This window comes from Capra hircus, chromosome 22 (assembly GCF_001704415.2).
Source record: "Capra hircus breed San Clemente chromosome 22, ASM170441v1, whole genome shotgun sequence".
Taxonomy (NCBI): domain Eukaryota; kingdom Metazoa; phylum Chordata; class Mammalia; order Artiodactyla; family Bovidae; genus Capra; species Capra hircus.
This window is the reverse complement of record NC_030829.1, coordinates 14,153,484-14,178,477: the sequence shown is the minus strand read 5'-3', so window position 1 is coordinate 14,178,477 and position 24,994 is coordinate 14,153,484. Positions and strand designations below refer to the sequence as shown.

The following is a 24,994-nucleotide window of genomic DNA, read 5'->3' as shown; positions in this document are numbered from 1 at the left end:
CCCTTTGCACTTAGCACAGTGCTTTGCTTTGACAGGTAGCCGGTAAATAGTTATTGAATAATTAAACTTCTAACCTAGAAGTAAATTAGCTTAAGAGTAAGCCAAGATAGGGTGGACTGACTCTCTTCCATGAAGTTTTATTTTACTGCAGACGTCAATTGAAATGATTTTATTTTATGCCTTATCACTTGTTATTTGTGTATTAATCTGAACGGGCTCTGTTGAATGCTTGTTCTTTTTGGTGTTGCGTTTTACGTTATTCTTCTCTGTCCTCATTGATTTGTAATGGCGTCACCGACTCGATGGACAAGAGTTTGAGTAAGCTCCGGGAGTTGGTGATGGACAGGGAAGCCTGGCGTGCCGTAGTCCATGGGGTCACAAAAGGTTGGACATGACTGAGAGACTGAATGGGACTGAATAGGAGATACATCGGGAGACAGATACCCATCTCAAAAGTTTTTTTTTTTTTTTAACCACAGATCATGAAACAACCACCAATTAAATATGATCCAAAAATATTGCATCTACCAGCACATTCAGGTAGGATCCTAAAGGGCTTATCAAACACATATATTCATGGCAGGCAGATACAAGTATAAAATTTAATTGTAGATGGAATATTTTATTTATGAATAGCTAAATTTTTATTTTCTTGCCAACTGGCTATTTTCTTGAGGCATTGTTGATAAACCAGCTATAATCCTCTTGTGCCAGCATTTGCCTTACTCAGCTGGGTCCAGGCTGCCATGGACTCTTCTGGGCAGGAAAGTTTCTGTAAAGCTGGGTGGGTTTTCCTGTTGTGTGTGTGGGCCCTTCTCCCACCCTGGAGCTTGAAAGCCAGTTGAATTTCCAACTTTAATCGTGCTGTTGTGGGTACAGAGAGTTGGCAACCGTAAGGAAGAATCGAGATTTCTACCTGAGGGAGTGGGGCAGTTGAGACTGGAGTCAGATGGCTCATTTTTGTGGGGATGATGTAGGCCTGGAGAGACTTGAAGGGTGATTGTTACTTTTCTTTTTTTCCTAATGGAAAGTCTTATTTAGGGTGAGTGTAAGAATTTTTCTAATACCTTGAATTTTGATGTATTCTGTTTGATAAATTATATTGTAAACTAGACCTGGAAAGATTCTTCATCATAGAAGAATCTAAAAATTGAAATCAAAGTAAATGTAAAATAAAATATGTTCACGTTTTAAGTATTCCAAGTAGAAGCACAATTTATGAAAACTAAGAGGGGTTTATCTCGAAATATTCCTTCCCTTTTCCACTTAGGTTTGAATTATTTTAAGAAATTATTGTTAAAGCTTATTTTGTTTAAATATAGAGATTAGGTGAAATTACTTTAATTTTAGCTGGCGTTTCATTTCCCAGTGTTTGCCTTTTGTTTGTAGGCATTTAGAGGTGGTATTCCCAGATGGTTTCAGCTCTGTATTAACCTAGTTACATTTACTAGTCATTTCAGTGGGACTTCATAACAACTATAGAAATTTTGGCTTTCCCAATGTTTTAAGGCTAGGTTGCTTTATTTATGCAAAGGCCATCTTGTTTTTTTTTTTCATAGTGCAGTTTTATTTAACTTTGCATTTTGTTATGCTCTTGGTTGCAAGAAAATTCTACTAAATGTAGGCATCTACCTTGTTTTTTAAGCATAGTTTTCCGTTGACATGGTTTAAAACATCTCCATGGGTAGAAAAATAGAAGACTGTAGAAGAGTAACTGAAAGCAGTGGCCTCTTTAGAGTGTTTTTGGTTTTGATAGTGTAAAGTTAGGGTTTTCTTTGCCCTCACTTTAGCTATTGAATTCTGTGTTCTTTTTTCTCTTGCAACATTTTTAGCAATCTTTTTTCACATAATCCCCACTTTTACTCTTTTCTTTCTTCTGCAGTGGATAAATTAGTATTTCTAGAAGACCAGGACTGGAATGATTTTCTGCAACAAGTGTGCTCGCAGATCGACTCCGCTGAGAAGAGTACGGGGGCCTCGCGAGCCAAGCTGAATCTCCTCTGCTACCTGTGTGTGGTAGCTGGGCACACGGAGGTGGCCACCAGGCTCCTCCACTCCCCCCTGGTGGGTTCCTAAATACTGGGAAGCAAATAACTCCTTTCACGTCCTTGCAGCCTGCCTTCTGCACTTAACTTTTTTATTTCTATAGAGAGAAAAGCAAGCACTGAAATACTAATTCAATTTAATTAAAATGAAAAAAGTGATTTATTAGGATGACAGGTTTGCCAGTATTGTCCTCTGTTTAATGCTTGCATCTAAAAGCATTTGAATCGACATTGACTTTGAAGAGCTTCTTTGGTAACATTCTGCTTGCATTTTATGTTAACTTGTAGTAATTGTAAGATTTATTTCATCCATGAAATCATAAGAGAGTGATCTTTTCATCAGCTGCTGGAGTGAGCTGCCTGTGTGGAATAGGGGCTCTTTTCTTGGGTCTTCCTGGTGAATTCCAAGGTTTCTGATGTGACACTGAATGGGGAATCGAGTCTCTAAGCGTTTTTCCTTCTTCCTCTGATAATATTGTTTCTTGGGCTATCTTGGCTCATCAATGAAACCATGGGAATTTGGCAGAGCTTTTGAAGTCATCCTCAGAAAGGAGCATTTTCCTTTCTGGGCCTTCACTTGGGAACTACCTTGAAAAAATTTAAGTCCATTTTCTTGCAGAGTAGTGTTACAGTTCCTTATTTGGTACTTATGTTTGTGGGGTGAGGGGCAGTGGCATGTTTAGAGAATAGAATTGAGGTGGAGAAACTGGACGTACTTGTTTCTTAGTTTTTATCCAGTGTATCCAGTGCTTTTGCATCTTTGTAAATAATTACTTCCTTGGTGCGGAATTTGCATTTCATTTGTACATAGGTTTGATTTGTTAATTTAGTGGTCAACTGCTGTCTCATTTCATGATTGAAATACATTTTAATTTTTGTATTCTAGTTCCAGTTGCTAATCCAGCATTTGCGAATAGCTCCAAACTGGGATATGTAAGTAACATTTATATTTTAATAAATCATTCTTATTTTATTAAGTAGTTAAAACATACATATTTATTAAAAGCACATACTCTTAAATACTTATTACAAAATATTCTAAAGTAATGATAACTCTGAATCATAGTCCTTTCTGTACCATTCCAGTTGTAAGTTTAAAAATGAAAGTGAAATTGATAGTTGTTTGGTCATGTCTGACTCTTTGGGACCCCATGGACTACACAGTCCATGGAATTCTCCAGGCCAGAATATTGGAGTGGGTAGCATTTCCCTTCTCCAGGGGATCTTCCAAACCCAGGGATCAAACCCAGGTCTCCTGCATTATAGGTGGATGCTTTACCAGCTGAGCCACAAGGGAAGCCCAAGAATACTGGAGTGGGTAGCCTATCCTTTCTTCAGTGAATCTTCCCTGACCCAGGGATTGAACCAGGGTTTCCTGCATTGCAGGCGGATTCTTTACCAACTGAGCTATCCTCATCCTAATATCATAAATACAATTCTAAGGTTATATAAACTACTTTAAAACTTTATTCATGTTACTCTTTAGAATATTCTTTTAAAAATAAGTTTAATTACTATATGTACTTTTGGCTGTGCTGGATCCTGATTGTGGCGGGCGGGCTTCTCATTGCAGAGGGTCTTGTTGCAGAGCGTAGGCTCTAGGCCCGTGAGCTTCAGTAGTTGCCCACATGGGCTCAGTAGTTGAGGCTCTGAGGTTTTAGAGCACAGCCTCAACAGTTGTGGTGCACAGGCTTAGTTGCTCTGAAGTATGTGGGATCTTTCCTGATAAGGGATCAAACCTGTGTCTCCTGCATTGGCAGGCCACAGGGGAAGCCCTTGAACATTCTGAATCAAATACTTGACACTTATCCCTGTGTTTTAATTTAGTTACACTAAGGTGTTTTCCTTTGCCACTTTATCTTGCCTTAAGGTGGTTCACAAAATCTAATGAGATTATGGTCTGTAAACTCATGATGGAAGGATGTGTACTTGCTTATATGGAGGCAGCATACTTGGTGAAAAGCACATTAGATACAGTGTTAGCAGGCTTTGTGCTCTGGTCAAACAGTGAGACTCGATCAGATGATTGGTTATTTCTTTCAGAGACTCTCAGCTTCTGAGGGAATCTGTGAGGGATGATGAAAGTGCTTTGAATTCAGACAGATGTGGGAGTGGATCACAGGTCTGCCCCTGGGCAAATTATGACAACAGCTGAGTGTCAGTTTCCTTATCTATAAAATGAGGATAGTGTACCAAGTTCATAGATTTTTGGTAACAATTACAATTAAAAAAAAATTGAAGTTGGTTGATTTGCAATGTTGTGTTGGCTTCAGGTATACAGCAAAGTCATTCATTTATACACGTATAAATTCTTTACAATTAAATATTGAATGAAGTAGGTGTATGAAATATCTTGGACGGTGCCTGTTCTTAGTGGTGCTTAGTATATTTTGGGGGTGTGGAAGCTGTAGTTGGTGCTATCAAGCTTAGTTTACTGTTGCGAAGCACATGAAAACATGAAGGTGAAGCTGTTTTGTAAAATGGGCCAGTGGTAGGAGAGGAGTTCTTCCAGGCTGGTGAAATACGGGGGAAGCAACAGGTGTCCACAGAATGCTTTCTTGAATAATTACTCTTACATATCTTCTAATATTACTCTCCCAAGGTAAATTCTGGCATTACAAAATAGGATTTTTATGTCATTTTTGAGCCTGCTAAACTTTGAGAAGGATTGTGGTATGCTCAGTGAAAAGAAAACAACATCTAACCCTTTAGCTGAGACTCAAATTACAGCTTTGAATGGGGTGCCCCCTGCTGACTTTTAAAAACAGACACTCTTAATCCTTTCCAGGTACTATTGTTTTTTTTCTGTTTTTTTAGATTGAAGTTTACTTGTAAAACGGGCTTCCCTGATAGCTCAGTTGGTCAAGAATCCTCCTGCAATGCAGGAGACCCCAGTTCGATCTCTGGGTGGGGAAGATCTGCTGGAAAAGGGAAAGGCTACCCACTCCAGTATTCTTGGGCTTCCCTTGTGGCTCAGCTGGTAAAGCATCCACCTATAATGCGGGAGACCTGGGTTTGATCCGTGGGTTGGGAAGATCTCCTGGAGAAGGGAAAGGCTACCCACTCCAGTATTCTGGCCTAGAGAATTCCATGGACTGTACAGTCCATGGAGTTGCAAAGAGCCGGACACAACTGAGCGACTTTCAGTTACTTGTAAAACAGTGTTAATTTGAGGAAAATGATGGCTAGATGAGCCCTCTGCTCGGAGTCTTATTTTACTCTCATTGTCCATTCAAATACTACTTCTTCAAATGAGGCTTTTTCTGATCCAGGTCTTATCACCTTGACAGCATGTGATCAGGGTCTTTAACTCAGCTAGGGGATAATCACTGTTTAAGTAGGTATACTTGCTCCTTGGTGGTGTTCTGCGAATAGGAAAACAAAGTGAAAAATAGTGTGGTGTAATTTTGTAAGTTTCTCTTCCCTTTATATAACATATTATATGTTTTTCATGTCATTAATTTTTTTGCCCAGGATTTTTTTTTTGTGGTATGCCTCTTCTTATAGGCTATGAATATTTGATCATTTTATTTACCCTACCCCTATTTTTGGATAGTATTATAATATTGTAAATAATACATTGGTGAACATTTTTGTGCTTAAATCTTTGTGCCTATCTGTTTTTTCTTTTTGCTCTCAGGGCACATTTGTAGAATTAGAATGAACGGGTAGAGAGCAATAGATAGTTTTTGTGACTTCTGATAAATTGCGAAATGCTCTGTAGAAACATACCAGCCTGCGTTCCCAGTCACTTTGTATAAAAATGCCCTTTTGTTAGAACTCATAATAGTGAACATTTATAAAATCTTATTGTTTGTTGTTCAGTTGCTAAGTCATGTTCCACTCTTTATGACCAGGTGAACTGCAGCATGCCAGGCGTCCTTGTCTTTCACTGTCTCCCTGAGTTTGTTCAAACTCTGGTCTGTTGAGTCGATAATGCCATCCAGTTGTCTCATCCTCTGTTGTCCCCTTCTCCTCCTGCTCTCAGTCTTTCCCAGCATAACCTTTGTCAATCAACTTTACAGAGGTATACTTCACAGATAGTGCATAATATTGTAATATTGTAAGAAATTTTATTTATAAAACAGAATTTATCATTTAGCCATTTTAAGTGTATAACTCAATGGCATTTACATATATTGTAGTACTGATGTTGTGCAACCATAATCAGTGTCGATTTCCAGACCTTTTTCAGTTCCAAACAGAAGCTCTTATCCAGTAACCATTAAATCCTGATCCTTCCTCTTCCAAGACCCTGATAATCTCAGTTCTTTTGTTTCTATGAATTTCCATTTTCTTGGTACTTAATAGAAGTGAGATCATACATTTGTGCTTTGGTGTCTGCATTATTTCACTTACCTTAATGCTTTCAAAGTTCATCTGTCTTGCAGCATGGATCAGAAAGTCTTTTAAAGGGCTGAATAATATTCCACATATGTGTATGCCACAGTTTATCTTTTCGTCTGTTGATGGACACTGGGGTTGCTTCTAATTTTGACTATTGCAGATAGTGTGGCTATGAGCCCTGGTGTGCAGATACCTGTCTGAGTCCCTGCTTTCAGTTCTTTTGGGTAATATACCTGGGAGTGGAATTGCTGGATTATTGGATAATGTTTTGTTCAGTTTCTTGAGAATGCCGTCATTATCTTACACAATGTCTGCACTGTTTTGCATTCCCACCACCAGTGCGTGAGGGTTCTAGTTTGTCCTCATCCTCTTCAACCCTTAGTTTTTTCCGTTTTTCTTTTCTTTTCGGCAGTAGCTCTTCTAATGGGTATGAAGTTACATACAGTGTGGATTTGATTTGCATTCCACTCATAACTAGTAATGTCAAGCATCTTTTCATGTCCTTCTTGGTCAGTTGTTTATCTTCTTTGGAGAGATGTCTTTTCAGGTCCTTTGCCCATTTTTGGTTGCCTTATGTTTATTTATAAGAGTTCTGTGTCTATTCTGGACATTAACCCTGTGTTAGGTACATGACTTAACACGCACTTTCTCCCATTCTGTGAGTTGCCTTTCTGTTCTGTTGTTAGTCTTCTTTGATGCATACATTTAAAAATTTTGATGCAACCAGGTTTTTCATTTTTTTCTTTTGTTGTCTGTGATTTTAGTGTGATAGTCAAGAAATCATTGCCAAATCCAATGCATAAAGCTTTTACATTCGTGTTTTTTTCTACACTGCACTCTTTACTGGAATGTTTGTAAGTCTGAACAGGACTACCAGCCTCCGTATTTGGTGGGAAACCCCATTTCAAATTCCTCTGACCTCAGGGGTCACCACTGCCCAAAGTCACCCCTTGTTTCAGAGATAAGCCCCAGGACTGTCGTCTTCTCCAGGACAGGCTTCTGTTCTGCCTGTACAGTGTTCATCAGTAGTGTGAGTATTTAAAAGATTTTTATATAAAAGGTCCATGCCCAGACACAAACTCATTTGCAAGCGTACCAGAACCTTTATTCCACTCCAGTCAGAATGTCTTCATTTGCTAAGAAAAATATGATGCAGGGCTTGAAAATCATGACCATAAAAATTGAAGGCAGGAGGAGAAGGGGACGACAGAGGACCAGATGGCTGGATGGCATTACCACCTGAATGGATGTGAGTTTGAGCAAACTCCAGGAGATGGTGAAGGACAGGGAAGCCTGGCGTGCTCTAGCCCATGGGGTCACAAGGAGTTGGACATGACTGAGCGACTGAACTGAATTATGAGTTTTATAGTTTTAGCTCTTACATTTAGGTTTTTGATCTATTTTGAGTTTTTTGTTTAACACAGTGTTAGGTAAGGTCCAGGTTTTTTGTTTTTTAATTGTTTACTTTTGGCTGTTGCCACCTGGGCGTTCTCTGGTTGCAGCGAGCGGGGCCTCCTGTCTACTTGTGCACAAGCTTCTCGCTGCAGAGCATGGGCTCCAGGCTGTGAGGGCTTCCGTAGTTGCAGCTGGCAGGCTCTAGAGCTCAGGCTCGGTAGTTGTGGCGCACAGGCTTAGTTGCCCTGAGGCATGTGGGATCTTCCCGAAAGCAGGGATCAGACTCCTGTCGTCTGCATTGGCAGGTGGATTCTTTACCAGGGAAGCCCCAGGTTCATTCTTTTGTGTATGTATCTCCAGTTTCGCCAGCACTATCTGTTGAAAGGACTGTCCTCTCCCCATTAAATGGTGTTGGCAGCCTTGTTGATGGTCGTGTTGACCGCGTACGGTGAGGGTTTGTTTCTGGGCTCTCTGTTGTTTCATGGGTCTATAAATCTATCTTCCTGTGAGTATTGCAGTGTCTCAATTACCATAGTTTTGTAGTAAGTTTTGAAATCAGAAACTGTGACTTCAGCTTTGTTCCTGTTTTTCAAGATTGTTTTCGGTTCCCTTGATATTCATATTCTAGGAAGAAGTTTTCTAGTTTTTGATACAGTTTGACAGTTCAATAAAGTAAATGCTCATTGTCAGTTTTTTTTTTTTTTTTTTAAATGCAGTTTCTCCATTTGTGAGTTACTTCACTTCTTGATGGATTGGATTTCACTTGGTCGGTTTCTTTCAGAATTAAAAAAAAAATTTTTTTTAAGAAGAATGTCTCTCAGAGGCTGTTCTGGAGTTACTCCTTCCTTTGAAACTTTCTGGCTGTGGTTTTGGGGCTCAGGCCCAGCAGGCTGAATGAGGCCTCCCAGGACCTTCAGCCCACACCCATCCTTGGGCCCTGGCGTGTGTGTTCTCATCCTCTCATGCGCTGACTGCAGCTTCGGAAGACTCAGGGCCCAGCCCACCTTTCTTCTTCCTCTTACATGTGACCAGTTTAATTCTGTTTTTCAGTGAAAAAAAGAAGTTTTCTGTATATTGCAGGGCTGCAACATTTTGCTAGGATATATCTTTTTACAAATTTTCCTTGCCAGTCGGTCTCTTAAAGGCTTTAGCCTTTCTTTTGCTTTTCTCTGTGCTTATGATTTCTTCATCTCTATTTCATCCCTTTTCTGCTCCTTGAAACTCCTGTAGGATGGATGTGGGATTTTGTATCTCTTGACTCTGCATTTTCTTGTACTTTCTTACTCATTTATTGAGATGAAATCCACCGTTTCTTGGTTTTTATCAAATTTATTTTTTAGAGCAGTCGTGGGCTCACTGCAAACTGAGGGCGCGGTAAAGAGATTTCCCCCATGCCTCTGCTACCCGTGCGTGTTGCCTCTCCAGTTATCAGTATCTCCCACCTGAACGGCACATTTGTTGCAAATGAGGCTCCTAAACTGACATGTCAAAATCATCCGAACTCTGTACTTGACAGTACAATTCACTGTTGGTGTTGCACAGTCTGTGGGTTTGGATACTATTTAATGATGTGTTGTATCATTATGGTATCATACAATATTTATTGGATAATAAGCAAATCTGTGTTCTGCCTGTTCATACCTCTGACTTTTATTTAATCACTGAACTTTTTATTGCCTCCATAGTTTTGCCTTTTCCAGGGTGTCGTGTAGCTGGGATCATAAAGTATGTAGTTTTTCCCGATTGGCTTTTTTTCCCTTAGTAACGCACATTTAAGGTTCCTCCATGTCTTTTCATGGCTGATAGCTCATTCTTTTTATTCCATTGTCAACTATTCCAGATATTCCATTGTCTGCATGTATGACAGTTTATTTAACCATTCACATACTGAAAGGGATAATTACTATTTCTTTCCTCTCTCTGGCGAAGACCTTTGAAAAATTTTTACTTTCCATTTCACTATTAAAGCACAACTTCAGTTTTTGTTACCATTACAAATGGACTTTCCAGGTAGCTCAGTGGTAAAGAATCCACCTGCCAGTGCAGGAGACGCCAGATATGCAGGTTTGATCTGTGCGTTGGGAAGGTCCCCTCGAGGTGGACATGGCAACCCACTGCAGTATTCTTGCCTGGAGAATCCCATGAACAGAGGAGCCTGGTGGGCTATAGTCCCTGGGGTCGCACAGAGTCGGATGTGGCTGAGCAACGGAGCGTGCGTGCACAGAGATGGTGCTGAGAGGGCGTGTGCTCAAGTCTCCTTGTGTACACAAGGGAACGTTCCTGTGGGTCATACGCGTGGGGGAATGTATGCTCACCCCATCCCATTCCACTTCTCTCTCATGCTGATGCTTACAGTTGTGTAATGTAACTAAATGGGGTTGATTTCCTTGGTCCTAACTCTCCACTGCAGAACCCATTTTCTGTCTGTTTACAGAAGGGCCAAGGTCGCTCGGGTGATTGGTTTACTGGCCTCGCACACGACTGAGCTCCAGGAAAACGTGCCTGTTATTGAGGTAATTTGTTTCATTACTGAAATGTTACGAATGGCAGAGAATGTTCTCAATTTTAGAACATACAGCTCTCGTGGGTTTTCACTTAAGTGTTTTTCGTGGAATGAGGTAGCTGCTATAAAGTAACCTCAGTAGACCTTCACACTTCAGCAGCCTCTCATTTTCAGCACTGGCAGCTATTGAGGGTGGTGTGGTGGAGCTACCTGGCTTCAGGGCTCTATTCATCGTGATTTCAACAATTTTTGGATAAAGCTTGTTTCATTAACTAGATTTCTTGGATGTCTGCCGATGTTAATTTGAAAAAGTAGTAGTGTGTATTTAGCTATCTAGGAAATTTTTGAATTAAGATATACTATATTGTGAACTGTTTTCTGTTGGATAAGGAGGGATTTTGAAAATAACTTGAAATTGTGTCAGGTGCTCCTTTGTAATGCCATCTTTTTAAAAATTCTGTTATTGCTTACAAGATTTTTGTGTTGTGTTGTCCAGTCACTGAGTCGTGTCCGACTCTTTGAAATCCCGTGGACTGCAGCTCCCCAAGCCTCCCTGCCTCTCAGTATCTCCTGAAATTTGCCCAAGTTCATGTCCATGGCATCCAACAAAATTTTTAGTTCTGTAACAATCGAAAACAACCACTAGATGGCACTCAAACACAGGAAACAAAGTTTTACAAGGTACACCACCATTAAGACCAATTGACTGTAGCAATTGAGACAACCACTAGAGGACGCTCAAACACTGGAAGCAAAGTTTTACAAGTTAGAACTTGAGGAAGAAATAAGCTTGGCAGGTACATGGCACTTTATCGTTTCCCTGTTGTTTTGGTTTCTGCTGCATGAGATGTGATTCCAGTCCATTTTAGATTAAGGAAAGCCATGGCAGCCTCTTGAGAACAGTGCAGTCATTTCAGGAGATGCGGATTCCTGTGAGGCCCATTTATGAGCCTTAGGTTCAGAACTCTTGAGACGAGGTTTCTGTAGCACAGTTGCGTGTTCATATGTAGTTTTTCAGTAAATCATTAATAAAATTTCAAGGGTGAGATGTGCCCTGATTTCTCTAGGACGTTTCAGTAAAACTCGTGGTTGAAGATCCTGTAGGCTTTCATGCATTGGAGAAAGAAATGGCAGCCCACTCCAGTGTTCTTGCCTGGAGAATCCCAGGGACGGCAGAGCCTGATGGGCTGCCGTCTATGGGGTCGCACAGAGTCAGACATGACTGAAGTGACTTAGCAGCAGCAGCAGCAGCAGGCATTTTAAAGGCATAGACCTCATTTTATTTTATTAATTAAAATAATTTTTTTTTGGAGTATAATTGGTTTTCAGTGTGTCACTCTCAGATGTCCAGCAAAGTGATTCAGTTATATGTGTATCTGTTTATATCTCTTCTCTTTTCAGATTCTTTTCCCTTATAAGTTATTATGAAATACTAGGTATGGTTTTCTGTGCTATACAAGTAGGCCCTTGTTTGTTACCTATTTTATGTATAGTAGTATATATATTGGAGAAGGCGATGGCACCCCACTCCAGTACTCTTGCCTGGAAAATCTCATGGATGGAGGAGCCTGGAAGGCTGCAGTCCATGGGGTCGCTGAGGGTTGGACACGACTGAGCGACTTGACTTTCACTTTTCACTTTAATGCATTGGAGAAGGCAATGGCAACCCACTCCAGTGTTCTTGCCTGGAGAATCCCAGGGAGCGGGGAGCCTGGTAGGCTGCCGTCTGTGGGGTCGCACAGAGTCGGACACGACTGAAGTGACTTAGCAGCAGTGTATATGTTAATCCAAAACTCTTAATTTATCCTCCTCCCCTTTCCCCTTTGGTAGCTATAAGTTTTTTTTTTTTTCTTTGTCTGTTGTCTATTTCTGTTTTGTATATAGGTGATGTGTATTATCTTTCTTTTTAAAAGATTCAATCTATAAGTGATATCATATGATGCTTGTCTTTCTCTGTCTTACTTCACTTAGTACCATAATCTCTGTCTATCCATGTTGCTGCAAATGGCACCATTTCATTCTCTTTTTATAGAACCTCATTATTCATCACTGTAATCCGTGGTGCCTAGCCAGCCAAGTAACGTGTGTACATCTGGTATTCAGTCCATGTTAAAAGATTTAATAAACGATTACAAGAATGGCAGGAAAGTGTGGCAGTATAATTTGTTACAAGGAGACGGAAGAGATGGATGGAGAAAAGTCTGTTTTACTTTTCTTATGATACAGTTTAAGTCCCTTCCATCTCATTCTGCCATCACTGGCTACAGAAAAGAGCTAGTTTTGGTCTCTGATGTATATTTAGAAGCATCTATTAAATTCTTCCTTATGTTTTCTACAGAAAAATATAGCCAGCTTCTTATACTTTTTCTCCTAGGCAACACATTTATCACCCTGAGTTTGTTGTGGTTCTTACGTGTAATAATACAAATACATATTATATTATGTTACGTATATTTAAGTCTTAAACATGCGGTGGACATATTTTAGGAAATTGAATATAAAACCTAAAGATTCAGAACTGGAAGGAATATTTACAGTACTCTAGTTTGATCCCTTCATTAAATATTTTCATTATGGAAAATCTCAATATACATACAAGTAGAGAGACTGAAATACTGAGATCACTTCCAACAGTTACTGAGATTTTACGAATACTGTCTGTCTGTCGTCTTACCCTCTCACTCCCCCTCCCTGTTTCCTCCCTCTGTCTTCCCCCTCCCCTGTTACAGTTTTTGTTTGTTTGTTTCTTTTTTTGCGGTGCTATGTGGCCTGCTTGCAGGATCTTAGTTTCCTGACCAGGGATTGAACTCCAGCCCCCAGGAGAAAGTGTGGAATCCTAACTACTGGACTGCCAGGGAAATTCCCACGCCCCAACCCCCGATATAGTATTAAAAAAAAAAAAAATCCTAGACCTCATACTGTGCTCATAAATGCTCTGGTATATATATCTAACAGAAAAGGCTTTAAAAAAATACAACCACCATGCTGTTACCACAGCTAACACAGTCGACAGCGGTTGCCTAATATTTAGTACCAGTCAGTGTTCAGATTTCCCTGATGTCTCACACATGTCATTGTGTATTTTTTCATTGAACCAGGACTGAAACAAGGCGGTACATTTAGAGAACATTGACTATTAAGTCCCTGAATTTCAAACATTTTCCTGTTATTTTTTAGTGCCATTTATTTATCAAAGACAAATTGGCACTTGTTTGAACCAGAGCTGAATTTCATTAAGTCTTATTCTGTCCTTTGTGGTCTTCTCTCACCCGTGTTTCCCATGAACTGCTTGTTAGATATGTAGACTTGCTGAGATTCAAGTTGTTTTATGGAGAAAGGGTTGGAATTCTTCCTAGTTGGCGCTCTGTGTTTCCTGAAGGAAAATGCATATAATATGCCTTATAAGCATCACAGGAAGATGCATATAATAATGTCTGGTTGGTGATAGTGTGATTGGTCACTAGCTTCAAGTGCTGTCAACGCTATGATTTTGAACTTCTCCATCATTCTTAAGAGTTCTAGCCTCTATCGATGATCGGTGCCTAGTGGCATAGTCCTTCAGTGTTCCCAAAATGATACTTTTTTTTTCTTTCTGTAATTCCCTTCTCATTTACAGCTGGTATTAGAACTTTCCCATCTCAGCTAATTGGTTATCCAAAAATACAGTGTGTTCAGCAAAGGCAGGATGAATGATTATCCACCTTTGTAGACCAATATTCAGAATAACACGTTGTGCATTAGTAGTCTTAATTCTGTCCAGTGAGGTTTTTTTTTTGTATGAAGAAATTGCGGATCTACATATGTATGTTTGGATATTTCAGGCTTCTGTAGGCATTAGTCTTTCGGACTGAGATGGAACTCAAGAGCCCCTTCGAGTTTGCTCCTTTCTCCTCTCTGCGTGAGCCGATTATTGTCTCTGATAACTTAGTTGCTTTCTGTCAACAAGATTTCACTATTCTTGGGAATAGTCAGCCTTTAGTTCTGAAGTCAGTTCTACAGGAAACTGTATTTAATTTTAGCTGACCGTGGTGCTTAGAGAGCACAGTCCGGGTCTGGGTGTCACTGCTGCTGGGATTGTCGTTTTTTCTAGCTAGGAATTGTTCGTAAAGAGAAAAATCGCAAGTTCACTCGTACCTGTACTTTCAGTTCACAACTTTTCTGTTTAAAAATTCCAGTGCTCTTGTTAGAGGCTGAAAACCTTAATTGCTCTTGACATCAATACACTTATCTTCTTTAACGGATAGTTGAGAATAAATGGTTTAAAAGTATTAACCGTATTATTACTAACAGTAAAATTAAAAAGTGCTGTTTAAGTTACTATTATTATTTTTTGGTCCATGGGATACAATCTACAGACAGAAACTGTGTTTTCAGATCAATTCAAATAATCTTGTCACCAATTTGATATATAATTATATATTTTTTCCTTTTGTGTTACATATTTTGGGATTATAGACTCAGGGATTGCTTTGTGGGTGCTTTTTGGATTAAAGATGGTAATACTCTTTTTACTGAAGTGTTACAAATATACAGAAATGTGCACAAAACATAAATTTCATGCTCAGTGAATTGTTGCAAAGCGGAAACCCAGGAAACGGCCCCTGGTTCAAGAAACAGAACCTTGCCAGCGTGCCAGGAGGTCCTTCGGGCCTGATCTTGATCACTAATCTCTCCCTTGGCTCTGAAGGTGACTGCTGCCGTACCTTCTGATGCTGTGATTACTTTGCCTGTTACTGAGTTATATTCAAATCGAATCACACGGCACGTGGCCTCTGGCTTCTTCTGTTTTATGTCATGTTTGTGAAATTCACCCTCGTTTTGGGTGTCTGATTCCCTTCCATTACACCGTCACACCACTGGTGATGGACATTCGGGTTGTTTGCCATGTTTGGCTATTACAGGTAAATCTTGTAAAAACATTCTGATGCACTTATATGAGCCTTCTGTTGCATAAACCTAGGCGTTAGAATTGCTAGGTCATAGGATATGTGTATGTTCAACTTCACAGGGTCATCTAAACTGTTTTCCGAAACAGTTGTACAGCCTTAAAATCCTTCCACCAGTGAGAGAGGCTTTTCAATGCTCTGTGTTCTCATTAATACTTGGCTGTGGTATAAAATCATGGTAAATTAGCATCTAACAAGTTCTTTATTTTTAGCATATTTTTTAACACGAATGAGTGTTGAATTTGATTCTGTGATGTCTATAGAGGTGATTGTATGGGTTTTATTCCTATCTCTATTAATAGGTAGGTTATGTCAATGGCAGTCCTAAAATTAAACCCCCCTAGCATCTTTAGAAGGCCTTCCACTCGTGATGTATTAACATCTTTATAATGCTCTGTTGCATTCTTCTTGCTCGTAGTTTTTCTGGATTTCTCTCCCCATTGTTCCCCCCCATGACACTAAGTTCTTGAAAAGTCTCATAAGTGAGTTGCCTTGTGCAGTATTCAAATTTGTCTATTTGCTTTCTCGTGTTCTCATTAAATTTGATTCTCTAGTCCCAACGTTTCCTATAAATTTTAAGTTAGGTCTAGAGACTTGATGGATTCCAGTTAAATTCTTTTTAGAAATACTATATCATAGATGATGTTGGGTCCTTCGTATTTCATCGTGTCAGGAAACATATGGTGTTTGAACTTACTAGGATCATTTGATTAAAGAGGTGATGCCAGACATCTCCTTTGCAGGGTCACTTTCACTGCCAAGTTGAGTGTACAGTAAGAAAATAACTTAAAGACTTACATGAATTGTAACTCTCTTGTGTTAACCTTTTTCTAAATTAAAACTCATGATTTTAGTTCATGACATGCTAATCAATGTATTAACTGTCACTGATTCCCATTGTGTTTTTCTCTCATTTTCAACAGACTAATTCACTTAATTCATTGTGTATGCAACTGTATTATTGCTGTTACTGTTTGAAAATTCATCCAGTTTTCAAATTTATTTTACTTTTTATGTCCTAATTTTTTTTGGTAGGATAATCACTATCTTATGAATTCTTAACTTAAGGGTATTGATTCTCTGTTATACGGCCTTCTATTGAATTGGTTTTAGACTTTTTTTTAAAGCTTTTTGTTTTGTATTAGAGTATAGCTAATTAACAATGTTGTGATAGCTTGAGGCGGACAGCAGAGGGACTCAGCCAGACACATACATGTATCCATTCTCCCCCAAAATGCCCTCCCATGCGGGCTGCCACATAACATAGAGCCGAATTCCCTGTGGTTTTAGATTTGAATTTTATGTGAAGCGGTAGATACACAGTGCTATGAAGCATTATCCAGCTTCGTTCTCTCTGAACGTTGTGTGCCTGTGGGACTCTAAACGCAGGACATGATGAACTGTATTTACGGACAGTTGACTGTTCCGGCATCTATCTTGCAGGTTGTGGTATAGCGTGTCCGCTTTAGGCTCTTGCTCTCTGTTACGCTGCACAGTTGCACCGCTCCCCTGGTGCCTTGCATACTGTAGCTTTTCATCACTGAAACAGCTGCACACAGTGAGCTCTGTCATGGTCCTTATTTCCCACAATCCTCGTTTCCAACGTATCACTTTTTGGAAGAACAGATGATACTTGTTCCACTTTGCGGGATGTACGTGTTTCATGTTATATAAATGAAGTTATTTTTACCTAGAGTTTTCCCCATGTACTATCTATTATACTTTTTTTTTCTACTTATAAAATAACATATGTTTTTCGAAATATGACAACTTAGCTACTTAGATTACTTGGAAATCCTCCCACAGCAGCAAAACAAAAAAAAATCTAGAAATCCAGGATAAAATGTAACAAAGACTTTTAAAATACTTAGTTGGATGTCTGGGAAAGTAAGGGAAATTCACACAAGTCAGAAACAGGGAGCTGAAATGCGAAATGGTAAGACTGAGGCTCTCCCAGGCAGGGTTGGGTGGCGGTTACCGTTGTTGAGTTTTGAGATCTGTGGAACTTGGTAATAGAAGTTGAGGCCGTAGGTTGCCCAGCAGCAGTTAGTTGGAACTAAGGCTCTTGAAGAGCTACACCTGTAGGAAGAAGGGGAATTTTCAGGAATAAGAAAAGGAGATATCTCCCGGTGTTTATCTGCAGTGGGAGATATCAAGGAGGCTTGTTGATTTTATCTTTAGCTCTAGAAAAGTTTAAAGTTTTTATATAAGTTTGTAACCAGAGTTTTTTTGGTTTTATTACTGTTTGGAGTATGCATTTACACTTCTTCCCAGGTGAGAAACTGACATACAAATCAGACCTGGGTTGGGGTTGTGGTTCTGGTAATGGATGAGAAGCTTCTGCCAATAATGATAAGGAATCTAGACAGAATATAAAACAGAAGTAGGTAAAAGGGGGAGGGGACGCCCAGCTTGGAAGAAAGGAAGCTGACCGTGTGACCTATGTTTTCAACTGGCTTATCCTCGGGCCTTTGCTCCAGGGAGAACCCAGCAGTCTTCCTAGGTCAAGGGACTGAATCCCAGTTCCTAACTTGGTGGGACTTGATCGCCAAACTCTTATATCCCCAGCTCTGGGCAATTGTTGAAATTTCTGACCTCTCACCCTACTGCTTTCTGCTGGTCTCCAGGGACTGTCACTCAAAACACAAACACACAGCCTCCAAGTTAGCTGGAGACTTCAGAAAATTTTGGAAAATTTCCAATAATTATCTCATCAAACATTTTTTTCTAGCTCATTCTTTAGTTTATGTATATATTATGTTGTATGTATACATTGTATGTGTTTTGTATGTGAAACAGGGTAATGCTGATGTAAGGTGAAATGTGATTACTTAACAGATGCTATCATAATCTCAAGAGTATCTAGTAAAAAAGTAAGCAAACAGCTATAGCTAATTTGGTCAGTAGAAGAAACACAATGCAATTCTGAACTCAGTCACAAGTAAGTTGGGAAAGGAGGATTAAAGGGAGAAAGATCAAATGGGACAAGAAGAAGGTGAATGGCAAGATGATAGACTTAAACCACATCACATTAATAATCACATTAAAGTTCAGTGGCCTAGATGCTTCATTTAAAAGGCACAAGTTGTCATACTGGATTAAAAGGAGAAACCTAGCTATATCAAGCTTACATAAGACATACTTTAAATATGAAGATAGACTAAAACATGGGAAAAGATATACCATAGAAACACTACCAATAAGAAAGCTGCATGGCTATGTTAATAAAAAGATAGATGCTGAGGGAGTAACACTAGAGATAGAGATAGGTGTTTCATAATTAAAGTTTCAATGCATTTTGTTGTTGTTTGAGTTGCAAAGTCGTGTCCCACTCTTTTGAGACCCTATGGACTGTAGCCTGCCAGGCTTCTCTGTCCATGGCATTTTCCTGGCAAAAATACTGGAGTAGGTTGCCATTTCCTTCTCCTGAGGATCTTCCTGACTCAGGGATTGAACCTATGTCTCCTGCATTGGCAGGCGGATTCTTTTTTTAAAAAAATTAAAAAAATTTTGAATTGGAGGATAGTTACTTGACGATATAGTGATGGTTTCTGCCGTACAGCAGCATGAATCAGCCATAGGTATGCATCTGTCCCCTCCTTCTTAAACCTCCTTCCCCACCCCATCCCTCTTGGTTGTCGCAGAGCACTAACCTTGGGTTCTCTCTGTCATACAGAAAATTCCCACTGCCTGTGTACTTTACACATGGTAATGTGTATGTTTCAGGGCTGCTCTCTTAAATCATCCCACCTTCTCTCCCCCTCACTGTGTCCATAAGTCTGTTCTCGGTGTCTGCATCTCCACTGCTGCCCTGTAGATGGGTTCATCAATACTATCTTTCTAGACTCCATATATATGTGTTAATATACAATATTTGTCTTTCTCTTTCTGACTTACTGCACTTTGTATAATAGGCTCTAGGTTTGTCCACCTCATTAGAACCGACTCAAATGCATTCCTTTTTATACCTGAGTAATATTCCATGGTGTATGTGACTGCAACTTCTTTACCCATTCATCTGTTGATGGACGTCTAGGTTGCTTCTGTGTCCCAGCTATTGTAAAGAGTGCTGCAGTGAACACTGGAGTACGTTGCTTTTTCAGTTATGATTTCCTCAGGGTGTATGCCTAGTAGTGGGATTGCTGGGTCATATGGTAAGTTTTATTCCTAGTTTTCTAAGGAACCTCCATACTGTTCTCCATAGTGGCTGTATCAATTTACATTCCCACGAACAGTGTAAGAGGGTTCCGTCTTCTTCACATCCTCTCCAACATTTACTGATTGTAGATTTTTTGATGATGGCCATTCTGATCCATGTGAGGTGATATCTCATTGTCGTTTTGATTTGCATTTCTCTAATAACACGACAGAGGATGAGATGGCTGGATGGCATCACCGACTCGATGGACGTGAGTCTGAGTGAACTCCGGGAGTTGGTGATGGACAGGGAGGCCTGGCGTGCTGCAGTCCATGGGGTCGCAAAGAGTCGGACACGACTGAGCGACTGAACTGAATAACAAGCGATGTTGGTTGTCTTTTCATGTGTTTATTAGCCATCCATATGTCTTCTTTGGAGAAATGTCTGTTTAAGTCTTCTGCCCAGTTTCTGATTGGGTGGTTTGTTTTTCTGGTATTGAGCTTGTGTATTTTGGAGATTAGTTCTTTGTCAGTTGTTTCGTTTGCTATTTTTGCCTCTCATTCTCAGGGTTGTCTTTTCACTTTGCTTTTGGTTTCCTGAGTTGTGCAAAAGCTTTTAATTAGGTCCCATTTGTTTGTTTTTGTTTTTATTTCCATTACTCTAGAAGGTGGGTCATAGAGAATCTTGCTGTGGTTTATGGCAAAGAGGGTTCTGCCTATGTTTTTCTCTTAAGTTTTATAGTTTCTGATCTTACATTTAGGTCTTTAATCCATTTTGAGTTTTTGTGTGTGTGTGTGTGGTGTTAGGAAGTGTTAATTTTATTCTTTCACACGTAGTCACCCAGTTTTCCCAGCATCACTTATTGAAGAGATTGTCTTTTCTCCATTGTGTATCTTTGCCTCCTTTGTCAAAGGCAAGGTGACCATAAGCGCGTGGATTTATCTCCAGGCTTGCTCTCTTGTTCCATTGGTCTATATTTCTGTTTTTGTACAAGTACCATACTGTCTTAATAACTGTAGCTTTGTAGTAAAGTCTGAAGTCAGAATGGTTGATTCCTCCAGCTCCATTCTTTCTCAGAATTACTCTGGCTATTCGGGGTCTTTTGTGTTTCTATACAAATTGTGAAATTATTTGTTCTAGTTCTGTGAAAAATACCGTTGGTAGTTTGATGGGGATTGCATTGAATCTACTGATTGCTTTGGATAGTGTAGTCATTTTCATAGTATTCATTCTTCCAATCCAAGAACATGGTATATCTCTTCATCTATTTGTGTCATCTTTAATTTCTTTCATCAGTGTCTTATAAAAATCCTCAACAAAATCTAGCAAACAGAATCCAACAGCACATTAAAAAGATCATACATCATGATCAACCGGGCTTTATCTCAGGGATGCAAGGATTCTTCAATATATGCAAATCAGTCAGTGTGACATACCATATCAACAAACTGAAAAATAAAAACCATATGGTCACGTTTATAATAAAAAGTTTCTCCAGAAAGTAGGCATAGAAGGAACATGTGTCAACATAATAAAGGCCATATATGACAAACCCATTTCAAACGTTATTCTTAATCGTGAAAAATTGAAAGCATTTCCTCTAAAATCAGGGCCAAGACAAGGGTGCCTACTCTCGCCACTGTTATTCAGCATAGTTTTCAAAGTTCTAGCCACAGCAATCAGATAAGAAAAAGAAAGAAAAGGAATCCAGTTTGGAAAAGAAGTAAAACTCTCACAGTTTGCAGATGACATGATTCTTTACATAGGAAACCCTAAAGATGCCACCAGAAAATTATTAGCGCTAATCAATGAATATAGTAAAATTGCAGGATATAAAATTTAATACACAGAAATCCCTTGCATTCCTATACATTAGCAGTGAAAAGTCAGAGAAACTAAGGAAACAGTTCCTTTCACCACTGCAACAAAATTGAATACTCAGGAATGAACTAACCTATGGAGACAAAGGACCTCTGTGGGAGCTGCATTCTTTACCACTGAGCCACCAGGGAGGCTCCTTCAGTGCATTAGGAATTTATATGTACAACCCTGAATATGTACCAACTATGAGCACTTTAAAATAAAGGGAAAATTGACAGAACTAAAAGGAGAAGTAGACAAATATGTTACTAAATATGTTAAAAATTGAATATTTTTTAAACAGGCAAGAAAAAAACATATTGATAAAAGATTTGAATGATATGAATGAAATTGAATTAATTGACATTTATAGAATACTAATTCAAACAACTGTAAAATACAGTTATTTAAAATGCACACTGAATATTCACTAAGACTGTATTGTCAGCCATAAAACATATCTTAACAAAAGATTAAAATCACTTAGGATATATTCTTTTACAGTGATGGGATGAAATTAGAAGTTAATAAGAGGAAATCTAGAAAATTTCTCAAATGTTTAGAAATTAAGCAAATTACTTTTAAGTATCTGATGTTTGTTTTCTTTATTCATCAGTTTCATGATTTATTTAATTGAAGTATTATTGGCTTAAAATGTTGTGCTAGTTTCAGATGTTCAGGGCAGTGATTTAGTTACACATGATAATGATGCTGAAGCTGAAACTCCAGTCCTTTGGCCACCTCATGTGAAGAGTTGACTCATTGGAAAAGACTTTGATGCTGGGAGGGATTGGGGACAGGAGGAGAAGGGGACGACCGAGGATGAGATGGCTGGATGGCATCACGGACTCGATGGACGTGAGTCTGAGTGAACTCCGGGAGATGGTGATGGACAGGGAGGCCTGGCGTGCTGCGATTCATGGGGTGGCGAAGAGTCGGCCACGACTGAGTGACTGAACTGATATAGATCTATTCTTTGTCACGTTCTTTTCTCTTATACAAGATATTGAGTATAGCTTCCTATGCTGTATACTAGGTCTTTGTTGTTTATCTATTTTTATAGGAGTGTATATATGCTAGTCCCAGATTTCTAAATTATCCCTGGCTCCTTTCCCCTTTGGTAACCGTAAGTTTGTTTTCTATTTCTGTGGATCTGTTTCTATTTTGCAAGTAAGTTCATTTGTATCTTCTTTAAAAAAGTCCCACACAGAAGTGGTATCGTATTTGTCTTTGTCTGGCTTACTTCATGTAGTATGATATTCTCTAGGTTCATCCATGTTGCTGCAAATGCCATTATTTCATTCTTTTTTTATGGCTGAGTAGGTTCCATTGTATATATATTTAATCTACTGCATTTTCTTTATCCATTCATCTGTCGATGGGCGTTTAGATTGTTTTCATGTCTTGACTATTGTAAATAGTGTTGCAGTGAACACTATCGGTGTATGTCTTCTCAAATTAGACTTTTCTCCAGATACATGCCCAGGAGTGGATCTCACTGGTGACTCTAATTTTAGTTTTTTAAGGAACCTTCGTACTGTTCTTCATCGTGCCTGCACCAGTTTACATTCCCACCAACAGTAACTCATGTGTTAATGAAGATCTCCCAAGAGGATTTATGTAACATTCAAACTTAATGATGAAGGACACCTAACACATCAAGGTTTCTGTGATGCTGTTCAGGTGGTACTAAGAGGGGAGTAATCCACAGCTTTAAGTGCTTGTATGGCGAACATTAGCTGTGAACAGCCTCATGCATATCAGAATCACTGGGAAGGTTTGTTAAAATGTGGATTGTTGGACCTCCCCTCCAGCGTTTCTCATTCAGTATGTCTGGAGGAGGGCATGAGCATTTGTGTCTCAGTAAGTTCCCAGATGACTTTTTAATGTTGTTGGTTCTGGGACTGTAGTTTGAAAACCAGTATATTGTAAATCAAAAATGTTTTAAGTTCCATTTTAAGAAACTTAGAGGAAATTCAACCCAACTCTATTAAAGGAAATAATAAAAAGTAAGAGCTGAAATCAATGAACTGGAAAAATAAGTATATAAAATCCAGTAAAAACCAATAGTTCATGTTTTGTTAACTTAAAATTATTAAAACTTATAGCCAAAGGAAAATAAAGAGAAAATGCAAATAAACATCAGGACTGAAAGGAAGACAGCAGGGAGAAAACCAAACATTCAAGGGACTGAGTAACTTCATGCCTACTTACTTGATGACGTAAATGGTCAGGTTGCCCGAATAACGCAACTTTCTGGAACTGATGGAAGAAGACACAAATTTGGAAAACTCTGTGTCTGTGAATACATTAGTAAAAAGCCTTCTGCCCAAAACAGCTCTGGGCTTGCATGAGTTCACTGGTGAATTCAACCCACACCTCCCCCATACAGTGTAATGTACACACACACACATGTGTATAAGAGTACATGCATCGATATTTGTTTATATTTATACAACATCAGTCCATTTAGCTTTATGCAAAGGTGCAGGGCAGGCCACACGGCATGAATGATAACAGGCTGATTGCCTTAAAGGAGAGAATGGATGCAGTTCACTGTCACAGCAAGAAAGGATTGATCGGTGTAGATGGAGTGGGGGTAAGATTTGGTGGTGGAGAATGAGGGATCTTGTATCTAATGGCTTCTGATGATGGAGCACATCAAGGTCACCACTGCAGAAAGGCAGAGAAGATTCGGAGCTGTCATCTCAGAATGGTAAGAAAAGAGGGCTCCATAGAAACCAAGTTTGATTTATTATTCACCTTAAATTCTTCATCACAGTCTGCCTAGTGGTTGTGTGATGTTCTGTGGAAGACAGTTGGGTTTTAATCAAGGGAAGGGTTGAGTCTGTCGAGGGGAGGGAGTGGTCACTCCCAAGCCCTCTTGCCTGAGGCCTTGCTGTTTTGTCTTTCTCCCCAGAACCCCGTCTGTAAAGCATGTAAAGACTGTGAGAAGGTGGTGGGCTCATGGGCTTGGCTGTTTAAAGAAATATTGCTGAAGGGCTTTGGATAAGGAAGCTGGAGAGAAGCTCTGAGTGGCGGTGAGGGAGCATTTGAATTGGAGAAGTATTGGGGATACAGTGAGGGCTCCAGGTGTGATGGTGGGTCAGCGGCTGATTCAGGATAGAGGTTCAGGAAGTGAGTGATGAGCTCAAGGGACTGTTGTATGGTCAGGGTTCCGGTGTGCCCTTCACGGAGATGGCCACTTGGCTGAAGATGGGGGCAGGAGTACAGGTGGAGAGGACGGTGGTGAGCCAGGAGCCCGTGGCCCCAGTGGACAGGAAGTGTGAGCCGGGGGTCAGTAGCTGAGGGCGCTGAGCTCAAGTCATCATCATGACAGCGTGATGTCATGATGCAAGACTCAGAACCACAGATCCTTGGTCAAGACCAAGGGTTTGAGATGGTCAGCCGGAGTGAGGAGGACACCAGCCTCATCTTGCCTCAAAGGACACACTTCGATTCCGGCTCAAGATGCTTGCTGCTCAGCAGGGCCACGTGAAGCACAGAGAGACATCGATTTTCCACCGAAATCTCAGGGAGAATGATCTCTGTCTCAATTGGATAAAGTGCTATTGAAATCTGTCCCACAGGAAGGACTCCCTTAAGATCAGTGCTGTGTACGTGAGGGTGTGTGTTACAGCCCAAGACAGAGCCCTCAACAAAGTATTGCCCGTGGGGAGAACTCTTGATACATTAACCATGTTTTTGTGAACTTTTTTCTCTCTAAAAGCTGCATTGGAGCAGGATTTTCTTGGTGATG

At 39.7% G+C, this 24,994-nt stretch overlaps 1 protein-coding gene across 3 annotated transcripts in view; it reads left to right on the top strand.

Annotated features, from left to right (window-relative positions):
* Positions 1-24,994, top strand: part of ULK4 (unc-51 like kinase 4) — a 498,780-nt gene that overhangs the window by 42,749 nt on the left and 431,037 nt on the right. For all 3 annotated transcript variants that reach the window (XM_018066892.1, XM_018066893.1, XM_018066891.1), the window contains 4 exons: positions 480-540; positions 1,883-2,064; positions 2,932-2,978; positions 10,222-10,300. In XM_018066892.1, coding sequence (XP_017922381.1) covers positions 480-540; positions 1,883-2,064; positions 2,932-2,978; positions 10,222-10,300 — 369 coding nt within the window. The remainder of the gene's footprint in view (positions 1-479; positions 541-1,882; positions 2,065-2,931; positions 2,979-10,221; positions 10,301-24,994) is intronic.